Here is a 15084-nt window from a genome sequence, read left to right as displayed (position 1 = left end):
TTAGCTCCAGAGCAGTCTTTCATGAAACACAGATCGTGACATGGTGGAACAGACGCAAACATCGTCGTGTGGAGTAGTTTGACCTTGGACTGGTAATGTAGTGAATATATTAACATTGTGGCTACACTAGTGTATGGTACTCATTTGTATATACCATTCCAGTGTTCTGCCAGCATACAGGTTTGTACAGAACACAGAGAAATGTATTCCACTACAATTTCTTGTACTGTAGACAAAAATTTAATTGCATATTCAAGAGGAAGTTTACATTCAACACTTTGCGTGTTTACAAAGCCCATCCTGCTGTACTACTTCATTGCTAATGAAGCAACTCGTCACAGCTACTGCCAGCATATTGTTCATGTGTGCTGTTTGACATTGTATGACCTTGATGGGGAGAGACCAAAGTGACAAAGCCTTTGCAGGAGCCAGACCCTTTTACTCAGTCATTCTTCACTCATTAAGTTAGGTCTGATTGTATTGATTGCACAGGAGCAGGCATGTTGTGTGTACGTGTAGCGGGTGTGGCTCGGCTAGTTCGCTAGTAAAGTGTCTCAGTACAGGTGCAATAAAGTGAAGATCTTGTAGCAGGTTACCATGACAGCATCTCCCGCAACACAACCCTCAAATTAAAAAATAACAACATTGCCCTTGGCTAGAGGCCTTGAACGAGTGAGAGGCCTAGGTTCAAATCCCACCGCAGATTCAGTCAGTTCTCTGACTAATTACATATGCTGATCACTCACTCTCCTGATCCCAGCCTGTGAGGGGTGCTCTACCTGCCGTCTCCTTGATGAGTATCTCCTTCCCTTACCCTCCGTCATGGGCACTGATTTCAAATCAATAGATAAGGACAAGAGTTCAATTGGGTGAATGGAAGACAACATTTGGGCCTGCTGGCTGTTGCTGAGTAGAGGAGGGACCTGAGGCTCTATCTGCCTCGGTAATTGTGGGTCATGGGGCAGGCAGGGGTGAGCTCTCTTCAATGAACAGTATCACTTCCACCTATTCGCACCCTCATACTGACAGAGAACAACAGAAGATGGACAGGGGAAGAGAGCTCTTCTGTGAGATGGAAAATTGGACAAGACACATTTGTCTTGTTACCCCAGGAGGTGGAATAGTTGAAAAGGCTGTGTTTTTTGGTTTTATGGTTCTTACTAAATCTTTATTTTGAATAAAATATAAAAGTGAATTTTGTGCAGAAAACCACTGCATGGAAAATTAGCTTTTACTGTTTAAAAAAAACTGAGGAACCATGAGCCTGGATTCCCAAAGTTATATTTCAATACAACTGATCCTTGCCAACTGATCCTTGTGAAGAATAACAAAATGTAGATCTAAATCGTTTGAACTGATCAGAATACGCAATAAATAGTGTATTTGGGCAGTTTCTTTTATGGCCGTCTCCTACCTTTCACAAGAGAAGGCCATAAACACTGCCTGCTGGAAAACACTGTGCAAGCAGCATCCAAGAATCAAATGGCAAAGAAATCCTTTCACGTTCCTTCAGCTCAGCGGTGCATTGCTGTCAAGAAGCCCTTTGAGTCAACCATAGCAACACCAAATCGAGACAAAAAATTTCGTTTTTCCACATGCAGCCTCTGAATTCTAAGCGTAAGTCCTTTTTTTCAGTCCAGAACAGGAAAAAATGAGTCAGATTAACAAGTGTACCTTTTTTCATCAGTATCAGTGAATAAAGCACATACTGCCTCAATCCATTAAGGCTGATGGACAAATGTTTCATTGAATAACACAGAAATATTCATAAATATGACATTCTGTTAGTTATTTAGTAATACCTACAGTAAAGAGGAACGGTCATTAATTTAAATGACCAGTTTCCTTTGACACTGTCCTAAGCACTGGAGTAGTTTCATTCCTACCTGGTACACGGTCCTTGGGATGCACCTGGGTTTGGCCAGCAGGTAAAAAGCCCTCGGATTCGCTATGTGCCACCTCCTTAGAGCTGTGGAAGTCAAGTTCCACAGGAGGCCCCGTCTGGAGAAAAAGACATCCCCAAAGCCGACAAGCACACCATCCATCGCGGCTCAGAAATGACGCTGGTTAGCTACCCGGCCAGGTAAATTCCACTGTGCGGCAAAATCTAATACCTGCCATTCCCAATGGTTTTTTCCACCTTTCTGAACTGCACCCTGGAGAATCAGCTTGGATGGCTGGCCACAGGAATTCACGGTCACTTGCCTCCCACTCACATATTAATAAATGTCCCCCCCACTTTCCACTACTTCTTCTCAGGTGGCAAAGAGACAAATTCAGGATGACAGCCTACATGTGTTAAACGCAAACCCTCCCATGTAGTAAGACGGTGAGGCAGTGGGCAGGCTGGTTCGCTGCGTTTATTTGTTCTGAGAGGAAATGAGACTCCTCTGAAATTCACCGATAGGCTCCTGGCTGCAGAAGGGCGGAGCTTTAGGGAGCGGGCGAGGTGACGTCTCCTCTGCTGAATATTGGGTGCACTCGCAGGTTGCGCCCCAGCTACACGACACCCTATATCCCTTTCAAACTGTAACACAATAGAGCAAACTTAGCACTCTGACAGGGTTCGCACGTCCCCTAAATGTGCCAGGATCTTGGCCGGGCTCTTTTAAAAAAAGGCCGGTGCTCTTTGCCAGCATTCTCAGGTCATGGTGTGATTTGCTTTTGTTTGCCCTGTAATTTTGGGAATATAAACAGCACCTCACCCTCCTTCCCCATTCTCAGCAATGGCAGCCAATAGAAGCAAAAGCTGAACCAAAATGGGCTCTGGCAGAGTTAACAACAGCTCAATTCAAACCGTAGACGTTGGTTTGGTTTTTAAAAGCACCACTCTGCATCTCTGATGTAGCCTCCTTGGCTCAGAGCCATGAATGAGAGTGTCTGCCACTAGGAAACACTTCCCAGAATCCCAGAGCTTTTAATATGCATCTTAGCATTCCTCAGATCAAACTTCTACGTATAAGTCGGACTGACGCACAGGTATTCAGCTGACACTTGCCAGAGTGAATAGATTATACCACTGAGCTGTTGCAGTTAATATAACTAATGCCCTTCTTTGAAAAATCCTCCTTGAAAAGTGTAGACCACCAGAGGACTTAAAAAATCAGGAACAAGAACAGTAAAATGCAGAAGGATGTTACATAGTAAAATGATAAGTTTTAATTCAAATAACAGTTCATGTGAGTCCAGTGGGGATCGCATGTATCCTACTGTACCGAAATATAGATATCGTAGATATCGAACATTTTACTGTGCACCACATTTACTAACATGTCCCATCTCTATATGTGCTGCCATTCTTTAGATTACCAAGGTTAAAACAACTTTATACTGGGGTTATCAGTACAGTGGAGGCAATCTGGATTATCCAGGGTCTTTACTACTCCCTCTCTTTCTCCCATAATAATTCCTGCTGCTTCAGTGCAATCTTAATTATTCTCTCCCGAAAGTCTAGTTATCCACACTGACTATATTTGTTGGCAATAATCACTAATCTATACTCCATATCTATGTTTCCAGTACACTCCAGTAGTCAGCATAGACCACAGACACATTTCCTGTTGTGGAGTAGTTAAGACAACGGATTTTACTTTTTCATTAAGATGCAAGCTTTACATTCAGCAAGATATATAAATAGCTGTAGGCTATAAATAAAACTACTGTAAATCTGTAAAATCTGTAAATCAAAATAAATGGCAGTGTATTGTGATTAGTTTAAAGAGAAGGACCTGTGTATTATATCTGTCTGTCTGTAATGATGATTGATTATTCATTTCTGTGTGAAGATTCACACTAAATAATATGTTCATGTTCTTTATCATATCTCCTACCATTCCCTGCTGACAGGCTGTGAAGGCTCAGAACTAAAGTCACAGACTCAGATTTGTGCATCACAGCATCTTACAAAGTCTGTTTACTGTTTACTGGCGCTTATAGGTTTTTTTCTGCAATTCAGCAACACGGCCTAAAATCAATATGCAACGAGCTCAATACATTTTAAAACACATAAACCTGAGTGAATGCATGTTCCTGACTGTCAGTTTTATGGGAGACTCTGACACGTGATTGCCCTTAATGTCTATCAGACATTAAAAGCTCCCATTAAACCCACTATTTTGCAAAATGGTGCCAATTTTCAATGTTTCTTAGCAGTAAATTAAGGAGGAGAAAACCTTCCTATGTCTCAGGGACGACAACTCCACGCAAATTACACAGATAGCCGGTATGCTCTACCTTGGATTAATTTTGAACTGTAATATAATCCAGAAATGCCAATCCATGATTTGTTTCCCCACAAGCAATTAATCCAGATTCACCCATGACCACACAGGAGAACATAACTTCCATCTGGTCCCACTCTTTTTTTTTGCTCTGGTGGTATTTCTTCAAGTGTGCAGATTTGCTGTTCAAAATCTACTACAAGTTTCATTGCAGCTTGTATAATGTAAATAGAAAGGATGCACCCCCGTCTGCTCTTCAGGCAAAATAATTGTACTCCAAGACATTTCAGACTTGAATCCACAAGTTTAAGATTTAATCCACAGACTAATTGTGGTTGCTGTATCTTTACAAATTTATTGTCATGACAATGCTGTTGTGAGTCTTCATTTGTGGGGCCTGCAAATATTTGCAGAAGGATGGTTTTCCCAGGACTTTCTGTCTGTGTTCAAAATCTTATGGAACCCTGGGAAAGTTCACAGAACTCTCTGACCTGATGTGAGAAACCCCCCCAATGGAACTCAGAGAGAACATTCTCAATTAGGTGTGTTTGTCTGATGTGCAAATGTTCTGCCACATACAAAAAGTAGCTGGCTGAAAAAAAGTTATGAATGCTAGTGCATTTAACTCCTTCTATCCTATAACATGCTTTGCTCAAACTCAAACACCTGTTTGTGAGCTTCTGGGTTGCCCAAAATGAAGGGTTTCTTGCGGAAGCTTTGGTTTAAATCTCACTGTGCTATGGGAGAGGAGCACTGTCATGCTCTTAGAGAGATGAGGCTCCCACATGCTATCTGTATGCCATCTGTATTCCAACACAGGACTTTAATCGCTGGTCAAAATCCGGCCATGGTGGGAGGAGGAGGAGGAGTTGGGTCCCCTCAGTGCAGCCCACTCCAGACATGAATCTAGCGGCTCCTTTGATCACTGCCAGCACTAATGCATGGTCAAGAACAGACCCGGATGCCCAGAAGGGATGGTTCATGCTGGAGGCCTGACTACCATCGATGGGAGGTCTTTAAATTTCTAAGCCCCATTGTACAGGGCAGCTGCAGTCTGGAATAGAGGTTGTGACTATTATGTGCATCTGAGGCCAGTGGTCATCTACTGGGAACTGGGAAACGGGGCACTGTTGTCCTATCTTTGAGGTAGGCACTTCACTTCGAACTTGAAGATAGAGCTATTTGTAAGTAAAATGACAAGTTGCACATCATATGTAACCTTGGATAAGGATGTCTGCCAGGCAAATAAATTGCATAGTGTGACTCAACCGACTCTGAAATGAAGCATGATCGAAAGAACTAGGTCACACACAGGGATCCAGCGCTCTACATCAATATCCAATCATGCTTAAGAGTCAGAGTAATTTGCTACTCTAATTTGTATCATTTGGTGCACATTTGGTCAAGTCTGTCGGCAGGCAATACACAAAATGACAGAGGCTGATAGTCATAGGGAGGAAACTCATACAGACACATGAATGTTCTCAAATCAATTATGAAGAGACCCAGCTGATACTCATCTGTGAACCAGACTCTAGACACCGTTGGGGTCACCTGTGATACATCAAATAGTGTCTGAGAATTGATTTCAATCAGTCCGCTTCAAGGATTTTATATTACAGGTGAGTGGAGAGGGATCAATGCAAATTAATAATGATGTTCAACAGCGCACAAGGGAGAAGTGGTGAGCAAGAACTCCATGCCATTGGCTGTAGCTACATATGAACAGCACTGCCTATCTAAATAGCACAGCTCCTGCTTATACTGAGATGTTCGAAGTTCATGTTTTTTTTTTTTTTTGCTATATACTGATGTTGACCTATTTCATACAGTATATGGGGTAATCATATGCTCCACTTTCCCTAAAATCATAAATATTAATGAGGATTAACATATAAAAGCTGTCAACCCACAGGGGTGCTTTGTAGGGAAAAACAATTGGAGCAAGTGGATGGTGGTACTAGCAAACACACGCACACACACGCACATATACATAATAAGCTACATACATGTGCATATACTCACACATGCACACAAATCTTCACGCACACTTGGACAATGAATAGAGACGTCAGGCTCTGATTTACAGAAGGATGACTCATTCCAGTGCAGACAGCACTATGTCCATCCCATTCCATAATCTCAACAACGAGTGAAGCACACCATTCAGCCCTTCTATCTACTATACAAAGGCCTCCAATGTTCTGAAACATTCTGGGGTCTCTCTATCTCCTGTTTTTGGGGAATGAAAGCCCTGACTTCTCCTTACTCCACCCCCACTCGCTCCATGGTGCCTTTTCTGGGAAGCACGGATTTGAATCTAATTAAATCCATAAAAATATTCAGCCCATCTGGGTTGTACATGTCAAGGGCAAAGGATATTAAAGTTTGAAGCGCCGCTCTCAATGGCATCATTAATCAGATATATCCGTATGACCTAATGGGTATCTGCTAAATTTCCAGATCTGACAGTTTTTAAAGCCTTCCAGCTATCGCTTGATCATGCACCACCCGTTGGTCTCTGTGACGACCGGACATCAACGGTATCTCATCAAAGAGAACCCAGAGGCCTACAATAACAGTCTCTTCCCCTCCTTCACGCCAGGGGTACAGAGTTTGAGCATCCCGACAAGCTGAGTCCACGGGGTTCATAAGACTCCAACCCAACCCCACGCTCTGATCAAGGTCTCTGACCACATCGTTCCCATTTCAAAGCCCCCTACGACCCCAAGTGGGGGCCTTCTGTCATTTCAGCAAAGTGGAAATATAAACAAATGAGTAATCAGAGTCACCTTAGAGAGAAAACTGACTCACACCCACGGTAGTAGGTTAGTGCTGGTCACAGGTCATTATGTTTGCATAGATTGAAGCCATATATCAATATGATTATTCTAATGAATTTGCATTATAGTTTCAAATAAGTGTCAAGCAGTTGTATCTAAAGGGGGTGATGTGGTGATGTGGGAGGACCACTACAAGTTACCTTGTATCATCTCTAAATTGCTGAATAGAATATGTGCCTGTTATTGGACAGTGACATAACTCCATGAATTGTATGACAGTCTTCTCACGTGACTGGGCTGAAGAAGAGAGGTCCTGGTACATCTTCAGCTTGGAGCAATGGACCAAAGGCTAGTGATTGGCCCTGTACTTTAACTAGAGGTGACATTATGTATAAATTTAACAATGTTCAATTAGTCCTGCTGCCTTGGAACATGACGTGTAGTTAGTCAAAGCCATTATTTTCTATGCGTGCTGCACGGTGAATTCACTTTCAACTCTCCATGCAAGAAGAACCCAATTATTTCTTTTCATGAAACCTGATTAAATGGTACGCCCGAGGGACTTCAAAATTTTGGTTGACGTGTATCCGGTGAAAGCCAGGATGGGGTTTTCCTCCCTCTATTCAGCACTTTTGTGTATTGCTTGTTGTTATTTGGTTTGCAGAAAGACAGACTCAAGGAATGGCCCAGTAGAAATGAATCCCTCTTATGCTGAGCAGTCCCTTTAAGGAATACCTTCCCATACAATATACTGAAGCTGTCATCACTGCCTCATATACAGCTCTGAGCAGGGAAATCTTTGGAAACACAGGGTCAGATCACACAACCCCTCCTTGTCCCTGGTTTATAAGACAGAATGTTTAACGGGTTTTCAAACATTAACTTTACCTTAATAGGGTTTCAAAAGCTGGAGGAGTCAGGCAGGTATCAGGGTCCAGAGAAAAAGGAAATTGTGAAGATGTTCAAATCTGGTGCATCGTTTCTGTAGTTATGAGCCTCGTCACGCATGAAAGAATATAAAGAACAAGAGCCAATCATCAAAGGCCCTGCAGGCCTGTGCCTTCTGTACCACAGCACATGCATAGTCACTGCACACACTTGGGGCAAGCACACACACACACACATACAGCCTTCTGTTGTCTCACAAATATGCACACACTCCATCTCTCTTACAAATAATGTACTCATTCTGTCTCATGCACAAATACTTCATTTTCCTTATCTCTCTCATTATCGTTTTATGTGTGTAAGCTACACATATGGATTACACATGTAAACCATATCTCTATGCGCAGTTAGAACACAGATTGGCCAAACATGGCAGAAAGAGGCAGGTTACTGGTCTCATACAGAAATGAGCAAACCGTTTGTGCAGATATTCCCACAATGTGACCAATAAACCGAAAACAAGCTCATTAATTTAGCAATACTATATGCAGGGGGTAAGATGGGGATATAAAGCTGCAATCTTTAATCCAGCCACAGGGCAACCTGCATCCTATTTGAATAAATCTTCCTCTCTCTCTGTTTAATAATGCCGATGATGGTTGATCTGTCTCGGAGACGCGCATTGAAGTCCGCAAACCAGAAGGCATGCAGATTAAAGCTGTCGAAATATTAAATCAGTGGAAAGCAGCAAGAGAAAGCATTTATGCAAGGGAAGATGGAGTTCTACAGTGAGCAAGCTTTACAAAGAGGCTACAAAGGACGGTCATTGTCATGTCTATGAATATCTTTGTTATGGCTCTGATTTATTTTGATTATATCATAACCTTCTGGACCTACCTATTTGGTATTGATAAATAATGAATAACACCTAGTCAAGCCAAAGATACATTTTTTTTAAATCTTAGGCTTTGTTTGGTTTTGATGCTCTTTGTTTGCATGCTGAATTTGCAAATAATGTTTGTTTAGAATTTCAATTCATGTGCATGCAAATCCAAGAAAGAGAAATAATGTGAGGAGGGCTTTTTAAAATTCAGTTTAGTTTCAAGGATGTATTTGCACTGTTAGCCATGGAAGCCTTTATTGTAACATATACAGATTGCCCATTATGGTCATCTTAAACTCTACCCAATGAATGATACTTCATCTCATTTTGAAACACAATAAACTTGCTACTGCCTGCCATTCCTGAAACAAAATCATTTTAAATATACCATGAGTTGTTCTATAAGAATATAATTCAGAAAAGGTGTTTGGTAGTACATTCCTAGCATTTAAAAATAAACCAATTTAGAGTGTTATTCCTATTTCCAACTAAACACAATGCTTGGGGTTCAATTAAAACTCCAAATTGTCTTACAGGATAAGTCTATTTATTCTAAGTGAAATGTAAGATCCTACGTTAAATAAAAACCTTATACCAGCTTTGCTCTTTCAATTTCCTTGGCTCAGCTGAGCTCAAAAAGTTTTAAATGCAATGAATACTTCATACTCCTACCTTACTGATTAACAAAACATAAAATCCAAGCAGTTCTCAGCTGTATAAATAAATTGTGTCTCTCCACCACACTCTGACTGTGGCATTCTATGTCTTAGTGGTAGAACACAAGCCCTGTCTCCCTGCCAGTACTTTACAGGAGTCTAAAGACTAAAGAGCTTAGACTGTTCAGCTTTAATGTCCAAGCACGGTGGATTTACACTGGGGCCAGTGCACCAGCCTGCCATTACATAAGACACTTATCCTTAAACAGACAACAGCCAGTGTTTATGGCATTCAATTCTACATGCTTTCCACGCAATGCGGGAGCAGCCATTAGAATGTATTTGGGGGAACATAGGGGAGCAGGAAATAAAGTGAATGAACACAATTAAGATTGAATGTGATTATGCCCGGCTTTGTGCAAACCATAGAGCAGCAATTATGCATGAGGTGTGAGGTGGGTATCAGACTTGAAAGTCAGGTGAAGGTCCTAGAAGGAGTAGTGCAGGAAAGGAAAACCTATGGAGTGCCCCAGGGCCAAACCCTGATTCTCATTTTAATTAATGTGATAGAGCTGCTAACAATCGGGCACAATGGTGATGTAAAAATGTGGAAATAAAATATAACACAAGGGGAACGGAGCGTGCGAAGCTGGCCCATTTTTTTGTGCCAATGGGCTGTTTTATGAAGCGCACGGGAGCTTGAACGAATATCGCAAGGAAAATAGTCACATTAATATAGCACACTACCGGTAATTACAAGCCGTTGTACACTGTGAGGTTCAGTGAGCTTAAAGAGCTGCCCCTTTAACAGCCTTAGTGTGAAATGCCCAAACCAGCCCATCAGACAAGAATGTATTTTTACTATTCTGAAGTCCAAGTTCCACTCTCTGAAAAGCGGGCCTGTGCCTGTTCTGTTTGCTTACTGCAGGGTGTTTGAACTCTCCTTAGAATAATGTGCAAGCCAGCAACTTCGCAGTAGAGGCCCCACAAAATACTGAAATCTGAAAATGAGTAAAATATCTGAACGAGTACATACATCTCTGCAATCTTTCTCGTGCAGTGTGTGTCTGTGGGGTTTCAGAAACAAACCAGTACAGCATCAGTGAACCGAAAAAAACACCATGTCATATCTGGTTTGATCAAATTGATGTAGCATCTCGTTGTAAACATAGCAAATGAAGGTTGTATGTTTGGCAATGCACGCTGTGGCATGTCATCTCCCCAGACATGCCAGATGTAATCATACCACCATTTTCACCCAAGGTAACAAAAACAGAATGATAGATTCACACTTTGACAGTGTTCTCCACCTAAAAACATCCATCAATTTCCCTTAATGTCACGGAGTGGGAAGATCACATGTGCACAGTGCCACTCGTTAAACCACTTGGTAGCCTTGCTCACCCATTAGTGAACGCAAAGAAGAGCAGATAACTACTATAAATGAAAGTTGACCAGGAAAGCGTTATCTACGGAATCAAGAAGGAGAACATCCCCATCACAGCTACCCGGTGGCCCCAGAGTAAAGGATTGCCCCCCCAATTTCAGTCTTATTATGTCCAAAGGATTAAGCAAAAAGAAAGAACCCCCCCCCCCCAATTTAAAGCAGAGTGAGGTAGAAAAGAAAGACAGAGGAGTAGAACAGAAAGAAAAAGGGGATCGGGATAAGAGAAACAGAGAGTTCTTACCCTCTCTGCGCTGCTGTGTCTCAGAGTCCCACCCGGCAGCTTGAGGAGCAGTCTGCGGGTTCGACCTGGGGTGACGACCCCCTGCAGCACCATCGCGCGTTGGGAAGGAGAGCACCACGCGTGTGTGTTTGTGCGTGTGGCGTCCCGTCTCTACCACTCCACTCTGAGAGTCTGCCAGGCAGGCAGGCAGGCAGGCAGCACAACGCGCTCTACACCCCCCTCCCCACCCCCCACCTTCATCACCACCCCCCAAGCGTCACAGCCTGTGAATCATGCAAGAGCCTATCCTGAGCTGCCTGGCCCCATTCCTCTCTCACCATTATGCGTGTGTGTGTGTGTGTGTGTGTTTGAGGGACGTTTAAGAGTTTTAAGGGAAGGGTTAGTCTGTATGTGAACAATATGTGTACATACTAGATACATAATGTATGAATGGATGTGTATGCCTGTGTGTGTGTGTGTGTGTGTGTGTGTGGCGGGGGAGGGGGGTATTTTATCTTTCCTTCTGACAGTCTCTTTTTTTTCTCCTTTACTTTTCCACACTCTCTCTTTCCAGCACTGCTGGGGCTCCGTGCCTATGCAGCTGTACGGAAGGGGATTCCTGTTCCCAGGAACAGTACCCCAGAAACACCAGTCCAGTCTCACTTCTCCAGGCTGACCACTGTAACCAGGCCACTCATTTCTTCTGATGGTGTGGGATTTATTATTCACTGAGGTCACATGACCCGAGGACGGCTGTGGCTCCCCGTGTTGCTGTACACCGGGTCACATGGTACACCTCAAAAAGAATATCTGATGTTTGGCCATCTGGTGCTGAGATTAACTCAGAGATTAAAGCTTCAAGCTTTCACCAGGGTCTGTCTGTAGCATGCAGGGAAATCACTCGGCAGATAGCGCCTGTATCTTGCATGCGGAAACGTCTTCTAAAACACAGCAAGGCTTTTTGTCAGACGCAGCAATTACCCACCATGTTCCACTTAACAAAGCTGAAATGAGCCATTTTACACTGCAAAGGCACTCTGATATGACCCCCAGAAACCAAACGATCTAAGTAATTAATGAAGTCTTTTATTATTGCATAGACCTCTTCATCTCCAGAAACTCAGAACTGTTTAACTGTAACTGATGGTAGTGTTAATATGCTTGACCCAATGGTATGTTGAATCATTTTGCAAGAGATTCTTCTAAATCAGAGATAACTAATGTTGACCTATGTGGAGAGAGGCAGGGGAGTCATATTTCCTGATTAATCAAGAAACACTAGCCTCTCTCCATTAAGGAAAGATTGATTAATAGATTAAAGATGATGTGATACAATCCAGATATCAATGGAAATTCTATGATTCTATGATCTGTGGCACACAAACAGACAAAGCTTTCATGCTGGAGCTGGACAAAATCATACTGCAGTTCCCTAAGGGTAAATTAATCCTCAAAGACTGCAAGATGTGTTCTTCTCAGGCACACACATTAAAGATTTTATGCAATGAGGAGCTTTGACAGTCTGAAAAATTAGAGGTGGCAGATGTACAAGTTTTCTTAGATAACACTTCACATGGAAACTGGCTACAGTTCTCTGAAATAACGCTGTCTCTCTTTAAGCTTTGCCAATTTAGTGATTGCTGTCAAAGTCAAGCTTTCATTCCAACAGATTGAAAAAATCTCCTTAGCTCCAAGGGTAGCAGTGATAAGACTGGAGCTGAAGGTATTTTAATTGCACACAAACATGGGGTTAAAAATCTTGTCAAGGCATATTCTATTCAAGAGCATTCCCTAAAATGATAGAGTGTTCTATTTACATAGCATCTTTTAAGGTGCAAAATGAAATTCACAGTTTTAAATATGAGTATCAAACAATGATTTGTTGTGACACCATATCAGCCTGTTACAGCCTAAAAAAAAAAAAAGATTGAATCCTGTTTGGCAGCATCTAGAGCATTAGGAAGGCAAGGGAGCATATTATTTACTTTGGGCTGAACTGAACAAAATCACCTGCTTCAAATGCAAATTAATGCAATCTTCAGAGCAATTATGCATTAAGCCAAACACATTCAGGAAATCATTGAGCTTATAGATCCCAGGAAAGTATGTTTTCCTGAGGTGCTGAGAAACCAATGAAGCCAGATCCAGCCAAGGCCCATAGGAAGGCTACTGGAGGAAAATAAGACTTGTGCCATTGATTATCAGAGCTACTCTACAGTATCTACTGTATCTAGCTATCTCAAAAACAATGCTCCCGGTGTATACTATGCATGTGTTTCTGTGTGTGTATGTTTGTTTGTCGAGAGAGGGGGGCTGCTTTGTCTTTCCTTCCAACTATATCTCTTTTTCTCTCCTTTACTTTCCCACTCTCTGTCTCCACCCACTTGGGGCCCCCTGCCTATGTGGCTGGAGGTAAGGGAATTCCTGTTCCAGTACCCCAGCAATACCGGTCTCTTCAGACACAATCTCTCAATCGTTTAGTTATTAAATTGACCATGTCATTGCTGTTGATGATATGACATGCCATATTCTGCTGGTGGGGGAATGTCAGATTCATTTTATCATGCAGTGGGCAGGAATCTGATAAGGTTTTTGTTACATTTTCTAACTCATTAAGACATTTTAAGAGACTCTGAAAGTGGTTCCTAAAAAAACAGAACATAAATGCATTAACACCCCACGCTGCGTAATAACCCTTAATAGCTTCACCGCAGGAGCGGCTTCTGGAGTGTCTCAGCATCTGAGCAGAGAACCACATGCCACTGCTTTTCTCAGCATTCGTTTGTGAGTTTGGTCTTTATCGGGTACCATCTTAGTGGAGTAAGTGCACACACAGGACCCACAAAGCATGTGGTGATGGTTTTTCTATGGTAAGTTTTTAGAACAAGGCAGATTCACTCATGTGGACCGGAAAACTCAAAAGAGAGACAGAGAGTGTCACTAGCTGGACTTCCAGTTTGAATCGTGAATAACTGCTTCCGAAGCCTCAGCAGGATATACAGAAAGTAACCGCTTTAACAAGCCTCAGATGTGGTAAAGAAACAGGAATGCATCTTATTATGGTGCTGACTTCAACTGCCAAAGCCACCCACGGTCAGTTCAGAACAATAACAACAAGGGCTCTCGTAGTTGTAATTATTTGAATTTGAAAAAGTAAACTGTCAGTTCAGAACAATAACATCAAGGGCTCTCGTAGTTGTAATTATTTGAATTTGAAAAAGTAAACTGACATTTAGGCTCTGCCCTATTTGGAATGGTGAACATAAGCTGAAGGACATATTTCTTTAATATGTAGAGTGCATGAACAGATGTAAGCTCAGTCATAAAGTGGTGAATCGTATTAATCCCTAAGAGAAGAATCCTTCTTGTGCTAATAATTCATTATCTGACCAATTTCAGACATCCATATCCAGCACGATGTGAACATAACTATTGTTCCAGGAACAACATCCGCTAGTAGTGCTCATATATATGAATGATATAAATAAGCTGCCACTAAAATATTTTCACTAAATCTATAATTTGTTCAATTTTGCAAACAAAAATGCAGAAAATAGGTTAAATCTCTGGAAACTGGGCCGTTTTGGAGGGAATTTTGAAATGGCTCTGGAGAGGGAGGTTGTTCAGCACAGCAGTGATGACATCAGGGGGCGATGATTGGTTAATAGGAATGTTGTTCCAGGAAAAACATGGAATGTTGATCCAGGAACATGTCCTATTTGAGTAAATCACGTTATCCCCAAATGCACATCCACTGATACAGCCCCTGAGCTCTCTTATTCCCTCAGACAGATTTGCTTCCATTCTCTCGTAATAGTTGAGGCCGCGAGAACACGTTAAAAATTCACAATTAGCATTTTACAGAGGAATTGCAATGGCTTTCAGAAATAAAAATTTTTCTGCGATTAATCAGAAAGCATAAGCATCAGTCATTGATCTGTTTAAAAAAGATCTAAGTTGTTGAGTTTGTCAAATTGTAATAACAAA

General features: G+C 42.0%; 1 protein-coding gene across 11 annotated transcripts in view; it reads right to left on the bottom strand.

The window, feature by feature from the left end:
- The window catches only part of LOC135259135 (FERM domain-containing protein 4A-like), a 148541-nt gene that overhangs the window by 78054 nt on the left and 55403 nt on the right, over positions 1-15084 (bottom strand). For 7 of the 11 annotated variants that reach the window (XR_010331208.1, XM_064343104.1, XM_064343092.1 and 4 more), the window contains exon 1: positions 11119-11290. The exons of the other annotated variants lie outside the window; for them this stretch is intronic. Coding sequence is in view for 6 of the 7 variants with exons in the window: in XM_064343104.1 (XP_064199174.1) it covers positions 11119-11211 (93 nt within the window). In the remaining variant the exon portion in view is untranslated. Of the gene's footprint in view, positions 1-11118; positions 11291-15084 lie in introns of those variants that run through there. 11 annotated transcript variants of the gene reach the window in all.

This window comes from Anguilla rostrata, chromosome 7, assembly GCF_018555375.3.
Source record: "Anguilla rostrata isolate EN2019 chromosome 7, ASM1855537v3, whole genome shotgun sequence".
Lineage (NCBI taxonomy): Eukaryota > Metazoa > Chordata > Actinopteri > Anguilliformes > Anguillidae > Anguilla > Anguilla rostrata.
This window is presented reverse-complemented; position numbering and strand designations above follow the sequence as displayed.